The sequence below is a fragment of the Liolophura sinensis genome, chromosome 8 (assembly GCF_032854445.1).
Source record: "Liolophura sinensis isolate JHLJ2023 chromosome 8, CUHK_Ljap_v2, whole genome shotgun sequence".
Classification (NCBI taxonomy): domain Eukaryota; kingdom Metazoa; phylum Mollusca; class Polyplacophora; order Chitonida; family Chitonidae; genus Liolophura; species Liolophura sinensis.
Genome location: NC_088302.1, coordinates 46,240,547 through 46,265,031, shown reverse-complemented (window position 1 = coordinate 46,265,031; position 24,485 = coordinate 46,240,547). Strand labels below are relative to the sequence as shown.

The following is a 24,485-nucleotide window of genomic DNA, read 5'->3' as shown; positions in this document are numbered from 1 at the left end:
CCAGAGGTAAACCGCTGACCTTTGGCTACTGAAAACCTTTGCACACCATATCAATAGAAGACAATTAGTCTTCACTGAATGTAATGGAGTCAAAAAAGTACAACTCTCAGTTTCCCATTGATATCTTTAAGAGTACAACCCTTTGATTTATTTATTTCATTGGTGTTTTACTCCGGACTCACGAATATTTCACTTATATGACTGCGACCAGCATTATGGTGGGTGGAAACTGGGCAAAACCCGGAGGAAACCCACGACCATCCGCAGGTTGCTGACAGACATTCCCACATACGGCCGGAGAGGAAGCCAGCATGAGCTGGTCTTGAACTCACAGCGACCACATTGGTGAAAGGCTTCTGGTCACTATGCTGCTAACTGAATGAGCCACGGAGGCCCCACCAACCCTTTGATGTAGTCCATTTCCCTGTGATATCATGTATAGCCATGATAGTACAATTAAGGTGCACTATGGGCTTTTCTTGGCCAGACAGACCATATGACTCAATCCTGCACATAGCTTGGTAGTACAAACGTGTGGTGTAGTCCCCGTGATATCACCTATAGCCATGATAATACCAGCCTGTGGTGTAGAACATGTGATATCTCTTATAGCCATGACAGTACCAACCTGTGGTGTACTACCTGTGATATCTCCTATAACCATGATAGTACTAACCTGTGGTGTAGTTCCTCTGATATCAACTGAGAGTACCAAGCTGTGGTGTAGTCAGTTTTCCTGTGATATCACCTACAGCCATGACAGTACCAACCTTTGATGGTGTCCCTGTGATATCTCCTATATGATATGATAGTACCAACCTTTGATGTAGTTCCTGTGATATCTCCTATATGATATGATAGTACCAACCTGTGGTGTAGTCAGTTTTCCTGTGATATCGCCTATAGTGGCCTCCACCAGCCATCCATACTCCAGAGTCTCACTGTCCAGGGGAAGACCTTGGTGAGAGAACATAGCATGACCTCTGACCTGAAGACCTGAGAGACCTATGTGACCTTGACGCAAGTGACCTTGATCATGAGGCCTCTATAACGGGAACAGAAAGCATTGCTAAACTTGTATGAAATACATGCATCATACAGTTTACCATTTGTAGTCAAAACATATTTTACAAATCAAATGAATTTGTTCTGATTTCTTTTAACATTTTGAAATAAGATGCTCTCAGACTAAAAAGCAGATATGACATTTGGCCACTGGTGTACGATCACTATTTTGTGATGGTGTCCGTGGGGCAGCAAGAATATGAATATTATTTTCTATAATTCCCCAACATGGAGTTGTCCGTAGCTACCAGTATAAGGATGTAATTTGTACAATGTACTAATTAACATTCTGAATTATTACCCACCGTGAAGTTGTCTGTAGCAACCAGTATTGCAGGAGATAACAACAGCTGAAGCTTGGTCTCCAGGAATGTCTTGTCCATTTCAAATCCTATCCTCTCTATGTGAACACTGGGGCATGGTGGGTCCTGCTCACTGCAGTTCTGAACACAAGGCATTTATAATAAAATTCATATATTATCATTTATTACTTGAAAACAGAACACTTTTTCAATCACTGTTTTACTTCTTATCTGCCATCTTCACAAGAGTATGTTTTATTTATAATATCCTCTTTTCTCTAATGCTCATAAAGTACCGCTTACGAAAATGGTAGCAATAAAACACTATATAAACTTTGAAAATGTGATTTATAATGTATATGTACATGTTTTATGTAATTATCTAATAAGGCACACATATTTAATGCAACAAAAAAAGTTTAGTATGGTTTGCTAGAAATCAGCATAGCCGAACTGAGCCTAGATCTCTACACCAATATAGCTTCCCACCATACATGTATCTACAGAAACTAGAATATATCATATCCAAGGCAAGCTTACATGAAAATCGCAGCACACTCATATTCATTGTAGATCTCAGCAAAGCTATAATAAGTATAGAGGAAAGAATAACTGTATTAAGCTTAGATGTCAGACCTACATTTCAGCACAATCGTTTTAGGCTTACATTTCAGCATAGTTTTATGGAGTCAAGACCTCATAACTGGCCTAGATCTCTGCATAACTGTAGCTAACCTGGATCTCAGCATAGCTTTGTAAAGCCTTGAATGAATGATTATGGCTTTATGTCAGATCAGCAATATTTCAGCTATGTTGTGGTGACGTAAGGCCTAGACCTCTGAATAACCGTACTGAGAAATAAACATCCCAGCATAGTCATACTGAGCCTACATATCAGAGTAACTGACACACTGAGTTTAGATCTCAGTACAGCTGTGTAAGAACTACATCTCTGAATAGCCCTACTGAGCCTATATCTGAGTTGTATAGGCCTCAGCATGTAGTGTGTTCCATGTACATACCCGTATAAGATGAGCCTGAATGTCATGAAGCGTTAAGGACACAGTGACGGAGAATGGTCGGTACTTGCGCGGGTCAAAATGCTTTTCTTCCTCTTCCGGGGGGCTGATGAGAGTGAAGGTAGACACTGTGTCGTCCTCCACTGCAGGGGGTGGGGAAGTCAAAAATGGGGTGAACTTGTCATCTTCTCCCAGGTAGTTCTCCTGTTAACACCAAAAACTTGTTGCAAGTTTCAACATGTTATTCAAATGGTCAAAGCTATTACATATGCTATTCACTGAAGGTTTTTGCACTGCCTCAATATTGGCTGAAGGGTTGCCGTATTGGTCCAAAAGCTGAAGGGTTGCTGTATTTCTCCAAAAACCAAAGGCCTTGGGGTGGTTTCATGAATCTCTCTTAACATTACATTCACTTAAACTGCCACAGCAACAAGTACTGTAGGCATTATGTCGTCATGGTAGTTGCGAGCTCTTAACGTTAAGAAAGCTTAGTGAAACTGGGCCCTGAAAGTTAGTGCTGCATTCTCAAATGAATGAACAAATGATATAGCTGAACGCCACATCAGCAACATTTCATCCATATCGTGGTGACGCTGTGACCCAAAGGTCACTGATTAATAATATTCTTATTAATTGACTGTGAATGTTATGATGCTAGTGGTATACTGCTCCCTCGAAATAACCCGCTCATCTGGACCCAAAAGATTCATACCGTGTTATAATCGAACCTGCGCAAAATCAAATGCTTACAAGGGAGATAATTTGTAATGGCTGGAATAAGCAGAATTCTGAATGTGACTGACGAGAGTCTGTTATCTTCGAGAAGGGCAAACATTAGACCTGCATGATAACAGTAGGCCTATGTCAAGAATTCCTCCCTTTTTTTTTTAAGGAATACTGTATTTTGCAGAGAACACACCTTAATCCGCCTTGACAATGTGTAAGAAAATAAAGATGGCAGCGACACATTGTGTTGCTGGACTGGTGACAAAAAATCTATGTGAGAAAAGGTTACTCCAAAATACAAAAATTTCCAGTTTTATTTACATAACAGCTGAACAGACTGATAATGTTTTACAACCAAATTCCCACTGTTCAGGCAGGCAAGGCTCATGGCGATTTGAAAGAAACATAACCTGTGAGGAGATTCAAAGTTTTTTTCCGCGCTGACTGACTCTCTGCCATTCGGTGTTTTTGGTAAATGTACTGTAAACTAAATGCATCGAACGAAGAGTGCCAAATATCAGGGGAATTCATAATTATGCGTAGAATGTCAAGCCACCAAATTACCTAAACACATGTGAAACTGTAGAATTTCATCAATGGAGTTCATGCTTTAGAAAATAATAATAACAACTTGGAGTCAAAGACAGCATCATACATCATATGTGGAGGGTTTTGATAGCACCCAATAAGCGTGAAGGGAAGCAATTAAGCTCAAAACAAGTCTGTTCCTTGACTCCTGCTCGAGCATGTCCCTTTGTTTACTTTGATACAGGTGCAAAAAAAAATTTAAAAAATGGAGGACACCACACCATCTTGTTACTCGTTAATTCCGATTTCATGGTAAATCGATCCGCGTAAATTAGAGGGAGCAGTGAATTGAAGATACTACATCTGTAACTTAAAAACATGCTCCGCATTCAGGATTCTGCTGCCAGAATTGCCTGTCTGTCTTTTTCAGCTGTCACATCATGCTACCCACAATGTACGACTGCTGAAGTCGGACCTTGGCCTATATGACTTTCAACTCCGCCGTTAGGGGAGTGTGCTGTCAGGCCGTGTTTTATTCATACATACAGTATGATTGGTGCTAGAAGTAAACCACCAACCTTTTGGCAAGACACTAACAAACCTTTCACAAAGTGAGCTACAGATATGCTCCAAACTGATCAACACATACTATCTAAAACTAACCTTGAGGTGGAGGAAGTTTCTGAGAAGAGAGCCATACAGGCAGACGACAGACGGCCCTAACTCCAGCTCCACACTGATCTCATCAGGGGTCATAGAGGATGGGTCAAACTTGTCTGGGACCATGGACAGGCTGGAGTTAGCAGGTTTGATGGGCCTGAGGGGGCTCAGCAGTGCTTCCTCCTCCTCGGGCGTGGTCAGAGGTAGGGCACACTCCTGAGGCTCCTGCTTGGGGTCCACTGGCTTAGCCAAAACGGGCATTGGATGGAAATTATATCCTATGCTCAGGGCAACAATATTTGTGGTCCAACATGTCACCCAACCCAAGCTGTGAACAAAATATAAAAGGAAGAGATTTGATTAAAATGGATAAAGAAGGGAATGTGGGTTTAAGCACCATAAAACATCTACATCTAATATAAGCTTGAGGTAGTGCAAATTCATGTGCATAGCTTGCAAATTTTAATCTGAAAAAATTGCATTTCAATATGCTTCTTCAGACTTACCAGATAACCTGTATGTTTGAATAGATATATACATTTTACCTGAAGCTAGCAACTTCACAAAAAACATTATTTCAGGGTTTATACTAGTGTATGGCTAACAAGAAAATACACAAAAAAGGACATAATTCCATTACAGCTGTTGCATATGCCAGTTTATTATGAAGTTCATAAAATAATGAATGCATGCAAGTACACTGTACCTCACACATCTGTCCACCTAGTGAGTTGTAAAACAGACAAGTTGTAACAAGACAAGCTCAACAAAACATATCAATATTATATTTACAAACAGGCATGGGCATACAGACCTGGGAACACAGTGGCGGACCCATTTCTTATGCTCTTGATGCCCAAATGGTTTGTCCAGTACGTTCCCTTCCCTGTCCGTGATCTTCATGTTCTCGGCCAGAGACAGGACTGTGCCCCTGCTGGTGTTAGACTCGGGAAGGTACAAGCGAAGGTCAGCACTCTCTCCCTGTAACAGACATTTAACCAGGTTAGTTCAAATACTGGATTTAGACAGGTAAAAGCGAAGGTCAGCACTCTCTCCCTGTAACAGACATTTAACCAGGTTAGTTCAAATGCTGGATTTAGACAGGTAAAAGCGAAGGTCAGCACTCTCTCCCTGTAACAGACATTTAACCAGGTTAGTTTAAATGCTGGATTTAGACAGGTAAAAGCGAAGGTCAGCACTCTCTCCCTGTAACAGACATTTAACTAGGTTAGTTTAAATGCTGGATTTAGACAGGTAAAAGCGAAGGTTAGCATTCTCTCCCTGTAACTACTAACAGACATTTAATCATGATGTACAAGTTTGTTAAAATGCTGGTGTTAAATTCAGGCAGGTACAAGGGAAGGTCAGCAATCTCTCCTTGTAACAGACATTTAACCAGGTTAGTTTAAATGCTGGACTTAGACAGGTAAAAACGAAGGTTAGCTGTATCTCCCTGTAACTACTAACAGACATTTCATCATGATGTACAACTATGTTAAAATGCTGGTGTTAAATTCAGGCAGGTACAAGTAAAGGTCTGCACTCTCTCCCTGTAACACACATTTAACCAGGTTAGTTTAAATGCTGGACTTGGACAGGTACAAGTGAAGGTCAGCACTCTCTCCCTGTAACAGACATTTAATCATGATGTACCAGTACACTGCTCCCTTGAAATAAAGTGCCCATTGGGGGACAATTTTTTTCTATTTGTGCCTTAATTGGATTCGGGGAAAATCAAGTCCATGGAAGGGAGTTAGCTCATGGAGGCTCAAGGAACACCAAAATCATCGTTCACTGGTTTAAATGACAAATATTCAAATTATGAAACTATTAATTCACCTACTGCTTCATATCTAACTCAGTAAATCCGATGGAACTTCAAAGAGCTACCCCAGTGCCTGTGATTGCTTAAATAAACCTTGTCATGTCAATGTGACTAAATCGCCACATAAGGCACCCACAGAATATGTGAAAATTTAACTTTAACGATTGTTGGTTACTCCTAAGTTATTATACTGACCATAAAGATGACACTATATATGAATGCAAGTTGCAGATAGTTTGATGTTTCTTTATGACGATATAAACAATATTTTTACAGCCAACAAACCTTTCATTCACTTGATGAACAATGATGGTGGCAACAAATTCAGTTGTCATACCTACAGACGCGCTCATTGGTCAAACGCTGGTTGTGGAGCCAATCGAAAAACACAACACAAAATGAATTGTCATAAACATGTTGTGAGGCGTTGGCCACCTCGATAAAGTTTATTAACATTAGTGGCTTTCCTGGTATAGAGTATAAAGAAATTCCACAATTTAAAGAGCCGATAAAACACTAAAATTAGATAAAGTATAAAAATGAAGACAAACTGCATGTATACATATGCGCTAAATCCAAAATATGTTTTGATTTCCTCGGCATCACAATGCATCATGCATAGGCCTAGCCTCCCCATATATGAGAAAAACACTTAGTATAAAAGTTCAATTTCTTTTAAGTTAAAAAAGTCATTTTCATCTGTCCAATAGCACTGCATCATGCACTCTTGGCAAAGTCAATGAATGATCTGAGTTGCAGAACTTTCGTAACACCTGCTTCACTAGCTTCAAGCCACTTCAACAGAGTTTTGGCACAGTCCAGGACACTGGAGACAGCCGGTATAGGCCGGTATCATTGCCCATATGTGTAGACTCGTCTTCAGTGTCTCCATCAGGATCTGAATGTTCCAAGGGTTTGTGGTTAGCCAATTGCAGGATTGCATGATCAGCTAAAACCTCACGCAGTTAGGAAATCTTTCATACCCAGAGGTATTCAGACACTGCTCAAATTTCCACATTTTGACCTCTCCAACAAGGTCTTGTGGGGTGAAGCCATCAAAATCATCAGAATAATCAGTTTGGTGGATTTCTAATACACTTTCCATCACATGCGTGAAAAATGCCTTTCCAAGGCATCTGTTTCAACACCCTTTGATGCATTTCTGGGTTACATCACCCCATCCGCTCTCCGGCTAGAAACATCATGTCCTTAAGGTCGAGCTTTTTCTGGAAATCTGTGAGCCTTTGTCACTGTTGATCACTGATAGAATCAGTTATTTTCTGTAGTTTTTCTATAAGGTTGAGATTATTCCCTCGACAACTATTTTCACCATACTTAGGTTTTGTGCAACGTTGTCTTCTTTACTATACGCTTAGCATGTCCCAGTGATTGACAGATATCCACACGTGCCCTGGTTCAGGTGTTCGGTTTCTGACAACAGCCGCGCTCTTAAGACAGCAGTCAGTCTGTCCATGGCAGGTCATGCATTCATACGTGAAAGCATAAACTTGCTGTTACACAGGCCATGCTTTTTTGCGTTATTTCTTACAGAAAGCATGTTAAGTCTGAGAAAGGATCACTGTTTGTCTTTGGGCATAGCACAGCATCATAAAGCTGATCTAATCGTGGGAATGCAAATGACCGGCCAACTGCCTCAATAATAAATGGTGTAAGGTCGCACTGAAAGTTTTAAAGCTGTGTATCACGTTATGTATTGATTTTTGACCAATAACTTATTTGTATGGAAATTTGAAGTGAAAATTCCAAACCATCTCCCTGCTGTGTGGTGTGACGCAGATGTGTCTCGAGCAGTTGAAAGTCTAAGATGATTGACATTGGGAAATTGACATTAGGCAGGTCGTGCCTGGCTTTTCTCACTCACCCCAGTCAGTCATGTCAGAGTTCGATCCCATTTTAAGTACGCTGCTTGTTGTAGTTTGATGTTCTGATCACGAATCTGGTCTTTTTACTTTTCTTTGATGTACAGTTTTGTCGTAAATTGCCATTAATGTCCGAAAAGTGCACTTTTGCCCCATAACTGGAGGTCACATGACACAAAACCGCTACAGATAAAAGATAAAAAATAAAAAATGCACGCTTTCAAATATTGCCCAAAGGTCGATTTGGCACATCTACACACATATGATATACAGCGTACAACGCAAGAATGTCTGCGGAGAATGTAGGCTTTCTAATTAAGTTTGGTTATATATCTATACATGGACATCATTAAGGTAACTGGAAGTGACACCGTTTAGGCCGGCAATACTGGCTTGAATTAGCAGCTATATTTGTTAAATTAATATTTGAGTTTATTTCGGTGTAGATCTGATCTCAAAGTTTTGGTATTTGTCTGATAAAGTTTTTCTGCTCACAAGAGAAGAAAAAAAATGGGGGACACCAGGAACTCGTGTTAAATCCAATTTAAGCGCACTCTAACTGACAGGCATCAGACAAGACTGGATAAAACTGTTTAAATCACAGACATTGGAAATAAAAAAATGTGCTATGAGATGTATTTAACCCATGAATTACCACTATAAACAAATTCAAACTGATGTCATGGATATGGACTTGTAAGGAACACGTAAAACTCACCCTGATAAAAATTTTAATGGGCAGACGTTCTGGCATGAAGTCAATAAAGGGAAGCTGGAAGGACAGGTCAAACGTTTCTCCACATATGGCTATGTGTGCTGAAAGAAAACAAAGAGATCACCATATAGTGACAAATATAGCTCAGTGAATTTTCATTACCTCTAGGACATGTCACCCTTTAAAAAAAAGTCTTAAAGGGACATACCACTGACGTAGAAAAAATTGTGCTGATATCTTAGACCTCATCTACATAAAGTTGAGACTTCCAGATGTCTTACTTACTCTAACTTTTACCTGGGGTTTCCCTTCAATCATCAACTCACTCAAGTCGCTCTATTTAGAAATCCTGATTTATTCGAGTCAGTTACCTACCCATCTTGTCTAGAGAGCAGGAGATGTTCAAGGAACTTGAATGTCAGACACGATATTGTGTTGTAATTATGTGGACTACCATTTAACTTCAGTTGTGCCATAGAAATCGTTGAAAATTACGAATACTTTATAAAACATTATCGATAGAAAGGAGTGAGTGAGTGCTTGGGGTTTAACGTCGTACTCAACAATTTTTCAGTCATATGACGACGAAGGAATCATTAGGGTGCATGTACGTGTAATGTGCCTCCTTGTTGCAGGACGGATTTCCACCGCTCTTTTATTTAGTGCTGCTTCACTGAGACGACTTACCGAAGGCAAGTAAGCCGCCCCGCCCTAGCCATTATACTGATACGGGTCAACCAGTTGTTGCACTATCCCCTTCATGCTGAACGCCAAGCGAGGAAGTTACAACTTCCTCTTTTAAAGTCTTAGGTGTGACTCGATCAAGGATTGATCCTGGATCTACCGGTCCCGAAGCGGACGCATCAATAGAAAGGAAGATCACATATGGTTTACTAAATTTATAATTCCCTTTCAACCTATGGTACTGTTTACATGTCCTATCTAGGAGTGAATGATACACTGTGGACATCTTTGCACTGCCTCATTTGCATGTTATCTAGTCAAGCGGACAGTTTAGATCAGTGAGGAATTCCCCCTTAACTCTCTTAATTGACCTCTTTTGGAAAATACAGGCCTATGCGGTTTAGTTAGGATTCAATATGTCCCCAAATATTTTATACCATCTTGACCACATATTTTTGATACCTCAAACTTCGTTAACACCGGTTGTGAGATTGACTAAATATTACATTTTCACAGTAAGCTACATATAACCTAAATGATCTAAAATTTCGAACATGCTCATTTTTCCAAATGCAGAGAGTTCTACTGACTTTAGACGTGCGTTCAGAGGTTTGTTTGAAAGGTAGGATGATACCCCACTGGTAAAATGTAAGTTTCAGCACCAAAACTAATATCTTATGACATTTATTTGCCTGCAAAAATTAGCTATTAAAGTAGGAACCCAAGAGTATTTTACTTCAAATATATGAACAGGTAAAAGTATATGCCAGTGAGTGTAAATCCTCACCATTTTCCTGATGCTGTGAGGCTGTGTCTATCCAATTGTACTCATTTGTCATAGTCAGCAATTCAAACTCCTTAATCACCAGGTTAAAATGCCAGGTGTACGGGGTGAAGTGATACAGGTCTGGGACGGTCTTGGTGGACCAGTCATCAATCAAATCTACAACATCAACAATCAACATGACTGAGAGGTATGTCCTTCGAAATAGTCAGGCCTTTCTAATTCTTTTATAATGAATTTTCCTGGAGAACAACATTTTTATATCTTCATAGAACAGATCTCAAATACATTGTAAAACAAACATGTGGCGGCAAATGAAAACTCACAATTAAGTCTAAAGACACAATTCTTTATAAGGAAGATAACAACTAATTCCCTACATACAAAGTTTGTTAAAACCAATGTAAGTATTAGAAAAAAAACATTACAAAAAATAAGTTATTTTCAAGCCATATAGTGCAGTTCTGATTACCGATAAAAAGAATTAAACAAAAAATTTAGAACAATCATTTCCCACAATGGTATTTTTAACCACATGTATAAGACAGCTTCATGTCACATTCTAGGTCTGAACAACTGATAAGTACATATGGTATGCAATGTAGAAGATTTGCCTCACCTACGATGAAGTGTTTGTGATGGAAGATGAGTCCCAGCGAAGCCTTGCAGGCTGTGAGGTCTATGTACCAGTCCTGGTGGTCATTCCATAAACGAGGGTACTTCACATTCACTAAGAACTGAAAATCACACACACTCAGGTCAGCAATCATTATCCTGAAGTTTTTTTATGGAGTTTTATCGAGCATACACTTCATTTATATTAAATGGCTCAAAATTTCTCTTCATCACTTAAGTTGCACATTTTCCATCATTCTCAGAGTTCTATTAATCTCAAAAAGTTCCTTTGTGGTTTCTATATAAGGTACGGTTATATCTTACTGGAAAATGTAAATTTCAGCACCAAAAGTAATACTTTACACTAATTATTTGCTTCTCTAATGGCACTTTTTTGGAAATTTTAGGTCACTTATCATACAAGCAAACACATGTATTTGATTAGTGTTTAACAGTGTATAGGCAGAGACACGGCTTAATAGTGGCGGAAACTGGTTCCCTTTGCTAAGTGCCTGACGAACCTCAAAGCTAATGCAAGTGAGGTATCAAAAATTATGTCAGTGGCATATTGCAATCATCTCCCCACTAGGCCATAATTAGACAAGCTGCTCAAATTATGTCAGTAGAATATTGCAATCATCTCCCCAGTAGGCCATACTTAGTCACGCTGCTCAAAAGATACATATACACATATTATTATTCAGTTTAGTGTGCGCTAAGCAATTTGTAAATAAGAAATACCAGAGTCGGCGAAAAGTTCCCTAGGGAGGACATAGGCATATTGAAACGAAAAGACATTTTTTAAAATTAAATCTAAACTATGACATATACTTTGTTTTTTCTCTGAAATTATCACAACTGAAGAATTTTAATTTCACTCATTTGTCTTTTTTTGCACACCTGGGCTCGGTTGTTCAAAACTGGTTTAAGACTTAATACCAGATTTAACTTTAAGACAAGTCTTCAATTCTGTACTTAGCCTAAAAACAATTCTGTAACAGTAAATTAAACGTACGCCTAAAATGCTGCTGTTATACTTTGACATTGGAGAACTGCATTGGTTGCTCAGTTTGTGTAAAATTTTAATTATAAAATATGATTTAACACCAGTATTAGCTGGCACAAGTTGAACAAATGGGCACTGAGCATTATAAAATGCAATGAAAACTGTTACATTCCTTACAGCGATACTGGTAGCCAAGAACCAAGACCCAACTGATTGTCAATAAAAAACACACAATGAAAGTAATGCACTGAGCTAATTTTCCATTATTGCAAAAATTAAACTTAGGAAAACATAAAAAAATCGTGTCAAATTGAATTGCGTCAGCTCATTACACAAGTGCTGTGGGCACTGAGGGTGTTTACAAACAGGCTTTTAACATTATAAAAGAAGCCTATGAATCAACAGTGGTAAATGTTTATACGAGGTTAACCAGTTTCACAATTACTCTGAATCTTATAAGCCTTACTTTCAGTTGATAAAATAACTTTTTACAAATCTGGGCCTTGGGATCCAGCGTTAATAGTGAGGGAGTTGGATTAAAAGGATTGATCGACTCCTTGCTGCTGTGCTTTGAGAGAGGTGGATAGAATGTAAGTAATGCTTAGAGCATTAGAGCCAGTATAAGTTTGAACCAATTTTGACAGGTTGAAAGAAAACATTATATGGTCAGTAAAATTTTCAGGAAAATTCTGATTTTGCAAATGACAGTATCGACAATGGATTGAATTAAAACTGCTGATTATATGCTGCACTCATTAATCTTAAAACACAGTTTACGACCATATGCTAACACATAAGGACAAACAGCTTGATTTAACTGCCGGAGTAAAACAGACAAATGGAAAATTTCACAAAATCAACCTGCATGTACAAATTGTAACAGTACAACATGGAGAAAAGCATAACGAAAATGAAAAGTGATCAACTGGGTTTGAACCCCACACTATCAGATATCATATATAATGTGTCTAGAGCTGAAAATCACCACAGTATCTTGCCCGTGTTAGGCCTTGGCGACCACCACACCTGGTTGAGTATGTACATTTCAAGTTGCTTGATACATGGTTTGCAATCACTCCACTCTAGTGTCCCATCTGGTTTGCCTGGGCTCAGTTCAGTTTTAAGAGCGGGCAAGGACAGAGAGCATGTAGCTGACAGGAAAAGTTAGGAGACTATAAAGTTATGAAAGTTTGGTCTACATAGAAGGAATAAGCAGTGTTGTGTGTTGTTTTCTTTAAAAAACATCCCCCGTTCAAAGCCATGGTGTATGGTTTCGTAGTTACTTTTCTGTAGGGCATCCTAAAGCCCGTCTCTTCCTTATGGGCATGTGAAGTCTAGACCTGAAAAGAAACTGGAAACTGCAACATTTCTTTAACAGGTGAATTTGGCCTCACAAGAGTTACAGTTTTTGGGCTCGTAATGACTGAAGGTAGTGGATAGAAGTTTTTCCTATGTATTTCGCCATGGCTTTGGACTTACATTATATTCCTGATAGCACGGGGGTGTGGGAGAATGCCGTCCCGATTGTTGACCCATGATGCATTGCAAACAGGACTTACATTTCTATTTCTGAAGTAGGGTGGTGTCATTTAAACATTTCTAGCGAGAAAACTATTGATCATAGCTCATATCCATTGGCACATACCAGAAACTACAGTATGTCTTGAGTGTGTACGAGTTATAGGCCATTGAAACTACGAAACTGAAAAAACGAAACCGACAATATCTCAAAAAATTTGAAAGCAGATTCAGAATCAGTGCTGCCTAATACACCAAAATACATGAAAACATTATCAAAATTAGACAATTTTAGAATCACTCTACAAGTATATCATATTTCAAAAGAATCTGTTCCTTGCTTCTTGAGAGGAAGATTTTTAAAGGCTTTGATCAAAATTCAAGACAGCCGCCATGTCATGTGTTAACCAAAATTTACTCCGTAACCTTGTTCCTAACATCACTAAATTTCAATAACATCCAATAAAAACTTTCAATTTTACAGCTCTTAAAGCTTTCAAAAAACAAACGAAAGAAAAATAGTAATAAAAATATGAATGATTTCAATAAGTGTCACAGCACAGAGTGCTTGAGATTAAGTACTTTCTGACGTCCGCAATAATCAGGTCAACAAAAAATCTGATCCTACAAGCCACCTCTATGCATAATATGAGAAGACACAATTCTTGACCCATAAAAACTTACTATATAAGAGTATCTTTCTCACATTGATTTAATGGCATGTGTACTTGTGCAGAGCTATAGGGCTAAGATGTAATAAGAACGTCAAACCCATCCCTTTTCTCTGACGATTTAATCACCGTATTGCTTGTAATTTTATTCAAAAGGGACAAAAGACATACAGGTAAATATATTTTGCCCCGGAATCAACCACAGAAATAAAACTTTATTCAACACTGTTGACAATGAAAATAAGGCCAACTTCATACACAATTTTTTATCAATTAGCGATGTCAGCTTATTAGGAAGCCTCATCACACACATCCAATATTTACAGACAAAAAATTCGGCAAGAAGTTTTTATGAAATGGTCCCTCAGGAGTAGAGAGGAAACAAACCTCTAAAGTCTCGCATTCAAGCAGTGACCGGTAGGGCAGACTTGTGGTAGCATCCAGCAGCAGGAACTGACCATTAACCTTGGCCTGGTACCCATTCTCACCAGTCAGGTAGGGAGTAACCGCCTCTATGTATGACCCCTGGCCAGCATTCATGTGAATAGCCTGTGTCTCCTGGGATTCCAATATAAAGTTTTAATTAGCAAGGCCTTTCTCGTGGTCTGCTAACTTTAAATTTTTAACAAAAAATCACAGATTCTACAACAGAATATAAGAATCAGCTGTTTAATATTTTGACAGCCTTTTTCCTTTTTCTTCTACAATAGCAGGCCCTTCTACAGAGCCCTGGTTAGAATGAATGAATGAATGATCATGGCTTAACACCACAAAAGCAATATTTCAGCCATATCGTGGCGAGCCTCGGTTAGAGGGTATCATTAAAACATGTTTGTTAACGAACTCTTTTATCATTAGAGGTAGAAAAAATGCCCACTGTATCCTGAAACATGTCAAAAATGTTAAGAACTTTTATCAATCAAATTTAATGTAACATTGGTGTCACTGGTTTGCAAAAAGTTTTCCAAAAAGTTAGAGTAGACAATTGATGGAGAAAACTGAAGAGCTGAATGTTGGTGATCATGAGAAGTTTCTCAAGGAAAGAGGTGTCATTAGTGCCTCAAGAACATGATGAAACAGGATCGGTAAATTAATGTCAACAAAAGTTACCTAATATTTTTCACAAGTCACAGGATACAGTAGGACTGTTTTTACCTCTAACGACAGATGAGTTCGAACTGGAATTGTACATCAGTGAAGTTTAACAGGTTACCTGTTATCTTTACTTACCTTGTCTTTGGTGAACAGGAAGTCTATGGTTGCCTCAGCCAGTATGTTGATCCTGAACTCAAACTGTTTAAATTGTCGGGTCTGGCCTGGCTCTGGTACTGGTGTCGGCACCAACTCCTCATAATTCACAGGGTAGAAAAACTTCCATAAATATTCCCTGAAAGACAATGTTACATAAATACAAATATATCACATGCATGAAGAAATCCGAAATTATCGTGAGCTAACCTTATTAAATTTCCATGAAACTGACTTAACACTGTGTTTGTAAATAAAAGGAAATCTCTGCGCTAATGTCATGTTTTCCGAACATGTATTTTGACCACGAACATTTAACACATGATATACCAGAAGTCAGAAGCAAATCTCAACACAAACATTAAAATCTTTCAAAACACAATCTGTACCACAAATCTTTCACCCAACTTCAAACTGAAATTCAAGTTGTCAATCTCTTTAGGTCATTACAATGAACATACCTCTGCCTATCTGCCCAGGGACCGTAGTTGAAGTCGGTGCCTTTACCACAACTGATCTCTATCCCACAACAGGGCCATGTTCTCCTGACTACCACCTCCCCGTCAGCCAGCTGTACGATCTCAGGTTCATGAGGAACCAGTCCTGCAGGTCACAGACATATTCACGATTAACCAGCCGCCAGCAGAATACTACGGATCATACTATCTGGGTATAGCACAGATTCAAGTCTTAAAATTTGTTGTGCAGATTATAAAATATGTGCTTTCCCCAGAGAGCATGAATCTGAAAACAGTTTCTAGATGAAATATAACAAGGATCGGTTTTGAACTACATGTATACTGTTACTGTAATTACTAACAAACTGAATTTTTATGCCCAGACTGAAATCTATGAGACAAAACTGGAAATTTATTCATGACCTCCCAGCTTTTGTTTTCTTTTTGCACTATGAGATGGCTTAATATATTAATTAAACAATGTGCCTCACCCCCTACTCTAATGTGTTTTATGTTGTCTAACACATGGCTGATTGGATATCTAATCACAGGCTTGTTAAGCTGACCATACCTGGCTCATCCTGATAATAATACATGTTCACATCATTAGACTGGAAGACAACAAATCCCTCCCCCATGTAACGTGGAGGTCTGAAACACAAACAGGTCAGAAAAACATGAGCACACACGTAAGTAGAGAATTCACTCACACAAAGAGGGTCAATATGACCGTTTTCTTTTTTCTCCTTTTTTTTCCGCTGCAGAACCATGTCTGTTCTTTTGCTTATGGATGGAAAGGATAACTTCTTTAAAAAGTCCAATGAGCAGCCTTATACCTTATTCGATCTCTCACTAAAACTGGTGAGTGAGTGCAGACATTAGCCCAATGCTCACAATTAACATTCTTGAGAAAAGATCACACATAACATGTACAGTATAATCTGAAGAAAGATGTGCATCAACTTTGATATAAACAGCTGACCTAAACAAAGATGGCACTGAGCTGAACACTGACTAACTTACTCATCTGTGGGGCCAGTGTACTTGGGACTGGGTACCAGCATGATACGAACATTCTCTCCCTTACACTTGGTGGCATGCATGAACTGGTCAAATGGGGTAGACGCTGGCTTGGTGGTGTATATGAAGTGAGCCCCTTCAAAGCCAACTGTCAAAGTCGTGGGAACAAGGTGATTCCCAAACACCAACCTCCCCTGAAAACGATAACGGATTCAGATAATCATATACACACACCATTCCTATGAAATCCCACAACATATAAATAAAAATTGAGAGCAAAGCATCACAGAATTTTAAAATAATTAAGTCCAGGGCATTCTAAATACATACAGAAAGGCAGAATCGCTGCATTTATGCAAAGTATGAAAAGCTAGTAATACCCTTTTTTTTTTTTTTTTTCGCTGTGCATCCAATTCAACAGCACACAGGTCTGATGTAGCAGTTAGACTAATAACTTACAGCTTCCATGTGCACTTTTATGACAGGTACTAAATCTCTCCATCCAAAATTCTTGTTGGGTACTTGGATCCTGTCAAACAAGATGAGAACAATATGTTTAGCAATGATTCATGTATTGTAGGGTATTGTAACTCCAACAAAAGATACAAGTCGATGCATGATTCAATAGTTCGCTTTTATTCAGGCCATTTTCAACCATTCTTGAAAATGGTTTAAATAAAACCGAAATATGGACTCATGCATCGACTTGTATCTTTTGTTGGAGTTACCACAATACTATACTTCATAAAGCTTATCAGTGGAAATGAAAATATAAAGATTCACTCATTATCAGAGATATTTCCTACTATATATCTTTTCATTCACTGATAGTTTGTGGATTAATACTATAGTCTAGAATATTTGACTGAGTGATCAGAATAAACCACTGGCATTTTGCAAGTATGTGATGAGCTTCCCCACATGTGACACACAGATTTTCATCTGCTGAGGAATCTCAATGTACCTGCCTTATGAGTGCTACAAGCCAGTTACTGCCACCCAGGCTATAAGTACAGTGGAGGCAGGGAATTTAAAAACAGCGAAAATAGTGAAAATGTTTTCTTTAAACATAAAGATGCAAATTAATACACATGAATAGTGTTATAACATTCACTTCTGCCAAACCAATCTCAAAATCATCATGAAACATGTCCATGTACTAACCCAGTCTGCTCCTTCTCTTTATCAGGGGGCTCCTTTTTGGGTAACATTTTAGGGTCTAGACCAAACAGTTTCTCCAGACTGGCATATTCCATGGAACGGTTGTACACGTGAAACTCAAACTTGTCCAGGTACAGTGAGACACGAGTGTCAGAATGAGACAAATCTGATACACAAAACAAAAATACTAAATTGAACACTACAATAACAGAGAAAATACTGGCTCAAAGTTCAGACACAGAAACTGGAAATACATTTATGTAATCTGATGATGGCAGAAAAAAAATGTGTTAAAATCAAAAAAAGGGAAAGAGGTATAAAAGGTTCAAGGTATATAATTTTATCAGAGAAGAAAAATGAAGACAAATGCAGTAAAGCAGGGAACCAAAGACGTCCATTTTAAAGTTTAAAGTAATCAAAGCAGACCTATACATATCTGGAGTCCTCAGACTCATAGTACATGTATACTCTAGTTATTTCACATGTCATACCTTCATGGAGTTCCCGAAATACATAGGGTCGCCACCAGCGGAATATGATCCAGCCATACTGAACCCGGACTGAGAAATCCTCGGTAACCAGATGTACATCTCTAAACATGATCTTTCCAGATAACACAGACACGGAGAAGGATCCTTCAGAAAACAGATAATATGACATTCTAGTCACTGGAATAGGGGAGGTACGAGTGAAAATAGTCCTTCTGTATCATGTGACTTGTCAAATATATTAGGCAACATTTGTTGACATTATCTTACCAATCAGCTGTTTTGTTATTTTGTGGACACACCATTGACACTGCTCTTTTCCAGGTACTTCTGAAGTTCATAAAGTTTCACTTCCTTCATTCTCTCCATTTTTCCTTTATTCTAAATAACTTTTGCAGAAACCTTTTCCAGGTTACCCCATGTTATAGCAAATGTTATCAAAAAATAGTTACCTAACATTTCTGACGGGTCACATGGTACAGCAGAACATTTTTTTCCTTGAGCAATTAAAGAGTACCAAACTCCAAACTCCCCTATTATAGTAGATCAAGACAACATGACACTTCTGTCACCGGAATAATCAGAGATGCAGATAACACAACACTTCAGTCAGCGGAATAATCCAAGTGATCATATAGATAAACACAACACCACAGTCACTGGAATATTCCAAGGTGATACAGGCAACACAACACTTCAGTCACTGGAATAATCTAAGTTGATACAGACAACACAACACTTCAGTCACTGGAATATTCCAAGGTGATACAGGCAACACAACCCTTCAGTCACAGGAATAAGCTAAGGTGATACAGACAACACAACACTTCAGTCACTGGAATAATCCAAGGTGATACAGACAACACAACACTTCAGTCACTGGAATAATTCTGGCAGATATAGAAAGAGCAATGTCACACGCATCACTAGACACATCCTATGATCCGCGTAAAGACAGATAACACTTCACCTTACAAAGACAGATAACACATCACCTTACACAGACAGATAACACATCACCTTACAAAGACAGATAACACAACACCTTATTAACTATAAACATGGTCCTATTTTGCACATACTGCAGAGCACTTTCAGTCACAAATCCCACACAATGCAACAGTCTTGATTTGTACTAATATTAAATCACTGAATGCTAAGTATTAAGTACATATATGTACACTGTAAGCTTTTTTGACTACCGGTAATATTACCACAAGTGCATGTTTAGAAGTTCAGATCATTTGGTTTATCATTGATTCATTTATTGATTTATTTGATTGGTGTTTTACACTGTAGGTTTATAATTGGATTGATCATATATTAGGATACTAGAAGTGTAAACATATAATATCATACAGACTAATACCAAAATTGTGTACATGCACATGTATATCCTTATGCAGCATAATTTAATACTTAACACACAAGCTGATAGATTTCATAGCATAACCTATTACTTAGAAAAGAATAGAAAAACTGATTCAATCATAGATAGAGTTACATACAATATGAACACAAATGGACATGACAGAGTAGGAGGTGTATAATTATTGATAACACTCCAGGAGATGAAAATCATGACACCACTGGAAATTCATTACAAAACAGCTGTCACAGGATTACATTGATTACACACTTGCCCATGCAGGAATTTTACACCATTGTCTGATTTAACCAATGTAAATGACATGTGCCTAGATAGCATCTACGGCGTCTCTAGGATAATTTTTTTAATACACATGTCCAATCAAAGCTTAACTTAGAAATGTATGGGTGCACATATATGTATGTGTCCACCTTTTACCCAGTACACTCCAAAGTTTTACCTCTGCACTGATATACCCATTTTTTCCCCCATTTCAGCCCTAATAATGCATATTGTATCTACACATGTACATGGCACAATGGCTCAATACATACAATAATAAAAGAAAGCATGTGTAACATACCAAATCTGATATGGCCATATTTGACAAACTTGTTGAGAACAATGGAGAGGATGATGCCCAGGATCCTAGAGTTGTAATACGTCAGGTAGGTTACCCAGAGGACAGCCAGGAGCAGTGCTATCACCAGCCAGTAGAATGTGGACTGAGGAAGTTCCGTCTCCAGGCGGTCGATGAATGAATCATTGTGGTGGCCGTTCAACATGGTGCCTTCAGGTTATCGGCCGAGCCTGACAGGACACATCATTAAACGCTACAACATACATGTACATTACAGTATGAAGTAAAAGTTCCACAAACAAGTAAATGTATTGTCACATGACATGCTCAGGACTGAAATTTCTGCATAATGTATGCCAGTTTTAACATGGGGCGGTATATAGGATATAGAAAACCTTATAACGGGTGATTCTAATAATTATGACATTATGATGTGATATCATCTTTTAATGTATGGTGGGGTAAATTCCAGAATTTTAATATGGGCGGGTATATACAATAACGAAAATTAACCACAAAGCATTTCTAGAATTACCACAAATCCCGTTCAAATCCTCTAAAATAAATAATACTGGCCCGATAGCACAGTTGGTAGAGCGTCGGCTTCGGGAGCGGTAGATCCAGGGTCAAGCCTGGATCAAGTCACAGGAAAGACCTTAAAGAGGAAGTTGTAACTTCCTCCCTTGGTGTTCAGCATGATGGGGATAGTGCAATGACTGGTTGACTCGTATCAGTATAATGGCTCAGGCTGAGCGGCGTACTTGCCTTCGATAAGGCGTCTCAGTAAAGCAGCACTAGATACAAGAATGGTGGAAATCCGTCCTTCAACAAGGAGGCACATTACATGCACTCTAACGATTAAATCATCGTCATATGCCTGAAAAATTGGTAAGTACGATGTTAAACCCCAAGCACTCACTCTAAAATGAATATTTTGGATAGTGACCTTAATCAATTATGGATAATATTAATTATTGGGTAAAAAATGCATTGATTCGCCCCAACATGCCCTAAAGCGATGATGTCACTATGATGTCGTAACATCACAACTTAAAAGCTGAATTATCTTCTTGTGTGTATTTGTGTATGAAGTATTCAAAGAATAATCATGTTCTGTTGGTAGTTTTATCCCAATTAGAATATTACAATAGAATCTTAAAAAATAGGCAATAAGCTGAATCAGCATTTCAGGAATCTCGCAGGTTCATGCACATTGAGACATGACAGGGTGGGGGTTCTTGCAAACTAAAAGTTGTGATTTTATGGCAGCTGCTAAGGGTGCCATTGGGCCGACAGACCCGGTTATGCGAGATGTGTATTCAGTGCAGAAAGTATCATAAAATATCGCCTTTTCGCTGCGTTAGATTGCGAGAACACCCCCCTCCCGTCTCATCCATATCTGTGTGAGCTTGCGGGACTCCTGAAATGCTGACTCGGCTTATAGCCCTCATGTGCCATCATCAACCTGCTGTTGTAAAGACTTAACCAGAAACCTAACCAGAAATATTAGAAAGGCTTCAATTATTGTATAGTCATCATATGTTCTGTATAGTCTATGCAACTGAGAGGATTATTTTGATGGGCTGGTTGTTGTGCTGTGTAAAACAGGGACAAAAATAGGATCAAATACACATGTAGACATTCTTTGAAAAATGCCCCACAAATTCAGCAAGCCAACTGTCCTCCCTTCTTATTTTTTTATTCTGACATGTACCCTTATTCCCATATATAAAAAAAAGTAGGTCCATGCACCCGTCTGACATGAAAAGTAAGACATCAACGTTTAGTTCATTGAACTTAATGTGTACACCTTCAATTAATTTGATTTATTTGAATGTTTTACCAGCATTATCCATTAAATTGATGATGTCCAGCCCTCAATGTACATGTCTGTTTGAATCAGATCTCATGTTTCAGAGCGTTGTAAGTTCCAGGAGAGTGGCAGGTTTAAGAAATCTATAGTCTTCGAGGACCCACTCCTAAAGAGCATAATAGTAACACCACTAGTTCCAAAACAACAACAACACAAGGTCGTCAAGTCCTGTAATGAAGACAGATTCAGAGACTGCTTATAACAAGGCTATGACTGAAACCGTGGGCGTAAAGATTGCAATTTCTAAGGCCTGTCTACATGGTAGCTATGAGGAATGCAGCATCTCCGGCACTTACGTGTAAGTGTCAAATGCCGTCATCTTGAAATCGTGTCTGCCATTTTTATTTACTGATTCCCGCATCACGAAAAATAAGTATTTTGATTGGTTAAACTCTGATAAGTGCGTGCCACTTTTACCTCGCGATTGTGTTTCTAATATATAGCCTATACTGGCGTGAGTCGTCGTGGCCGAGTGGTTAAGGCGATGGACTAGAAATCCATTGGGATCTTCCCGCGTAGGTTCGAATCCTACCGGCGACGCATTTTTTTTAAAGTTTTATTTGTTTGCTTACCTATCTTCTAGAGTTTTAAAGAGTGACTTTTAAGTAGATTATGAATTTTTATCAACGTGCGTGATGTAAAGTATCCTATAAGGTCAAAATCGCCACAGCTACGCTGAACTTCAAACAATCTTGATGTAGGCTATTACGTTTTGCTGGCTGATATCATGTACAGCCAGCCTACAAAATTCCCATTTAAAGTATTCCCATTTAAAGGAACCCTTTAATCATCTGGATACAAGATTGTTGGGTCTCTAGACTTCAGTGTAAAGGTTTTCCTTTCTTTTCTTTCTTTCAATCTTTCATTTCTTTTCCAAAATCCGCTTTGTAGAATCTTACGTGAGGTCTGCCAGCATGTAACCTAGCTGCATGTAACCCCCTAGATGGTCGTGGGTTTCCCCTGGGCTCTACCCAATTTCCTCCCACCATAATGCTGGCCGCCGTCGTATAAGTGAAATATTCTTGAGTAGGGTGTTTAGTTCCAGTCAAATAAATAAATAAATATAAGTAAAATATATCATACTTGGTACGCTTAACTGATTTATTTATTGTTGGTACTACGTAAAATAAGAAAAACCTCCCATTTCCTCATGGTACTACGAAAAAAATAAACAAACCCTCCCATTTTGTCATTAAACGGAGCACACGTTATAAACTGGGGAAAGACAACTATGATATCACAAGTTGTGTTTTCCTACCCGAACATGTTTTTTATCACCAACTGTCCCTTTAGTCTGTATGCAAAATTAAGGATTATGACAGTAAAATGTACAGGAAAATCGTACATAGTTGAATGAAAAGGCGAAAATTCGTTTAGCAGAAGTATAGGCCTATATACCGCGACCTTGATAATCTGAGGTAAACACGTTCCCTTTTGATATTTTGTGCCGAAAAATGTGTGGGCCTGCCAGTATAGTAATGTTCGAGGAGCAACCAGTGCTCTTCCCAGGTTGTAATCTATGTATACGTGAATAATATCCCGAATAGGATATTGCTAGGCTTCATACGGTACCGTATATATACAGTAAATACACACTCCAAAAAGTCATGCGGGTTCAAATCCAGCTCATGCTGGCTTCCTCTCCGGCCCTAAGTGGTAAGGTCTGCCAGCAGTCTGCGGATAGTCGTGGGTTTTCCCCAGGCGCTGCCTGGATTCCTCCCACCATAATGCTGGCCGCCGTCGTATAAGTGAGTGTTCTTGAGTACGGTGTAAAACACCAATCAAATAAATAAATAAATAAATGCAAACAATCATCCTTTTCGTTCATGACTGCAAATTGCATGGAAGCCCCTATTAAGTTTGGAGCACATGGTTCGTTCAAAGAGAGTTTCTTTATTAAAAGCCATTTTATCAGTCTTCAAATGGAACATTACCGCAAGGAGTTAGATAGCTCTATTATCAACCTGAGTGACTTCAGACGGTAAAGTGCTGGCTTGTTCTAATGTAACAATCAAACTCATGGTCAGTGACGTTGTGCGTAAGTTGGAATCCCGCTCTCGCTGATTCGCTGCGGCCGTGAGTGGACGCAATTTCGACTTAAGTCTAAGGTCGGTTCGGGATCCCGGGGCTTGTTTAGGTAACCTAAACAACAGTCACCCTTCACCCATAAACCTCTCTACCGTCATATAAATGAAAAAAAAATTAGTACGTCTGTAAACGTCAATCAAATAAATAAATAAATAAATGAGCCAAGTATACAAGTGTAGCATGTGGCACTCGCACAAAAAGT

At 38.7% G+C, this 24,485-nt stretch overlaps 1 protein-coding gene and 1 non-coding gene across 2 annotated transcripts in view; one reads left to right on the top strand and one right to left on the bottom strand.

Moving 5' to 3' along the window:
- LOC135472920 (bridge-like lipid transfer protein family member 1) overlaps nt 1–22,540 on the bottom strand; it is an 85,526-nt gene extending 62,986 nt beyond the window's left edge. Inside the window, 18 exon segments of the mRNA XM_064752652.1 lie at nt 869–1,045; nt 1,371–1,508; nt 2,390–2,590; nt 4,304–4,628; nt 5,115–5,281; nt 8,724–8,821; nt 10,192–10,347; nt 10,808–10,925; nt 14,386–14,556; nt 15,229–15,385; nt 15,708–15,849; nt 16,276–16,355; nt 16,728–16,918; nt 17,184–17,253; nt 17,889–18,051; nt 18,377–18,520; nt 20,326–20,575; nt 22,492–22,540. Coding sequence (XP_064608722.1) covers nt 869–1,045; nt 1,371–1,508; nt 2,390–2,590; nt 4,304–4,628; nt 5,115–5,281; nt 8,724–8,821; nt 10,192–10,347; nt 10,808–10,925; nt 14,386–14,556; nt 15,229–15,385; nt 15,708–15,849; nt 16,276–16,355; nt 16,728–16,918; nt 17,184–17,253; nt 17,889–18,051; nt 18,377–18,520; nt 20,326–20,527 — 2,700 coding nt within the window. The 5' untranslated portion in view covers nt 20,528–20,575; nt 22,492–22,540.
- Nucleotides 22,541–22,653: 113 nt separating this feature from the next.
- Trnas-aga (transfer RNA serine (anticodon AGA)) lies at nt 22,654–22,735 on the top strand. Its single transcript has one exon. It is a non-coding gene; the product is annotated as a tRNA-Ser (tRNA).
- Nucleotides 22,736–24,485: the final 1,750 nt, after the last annotated feature.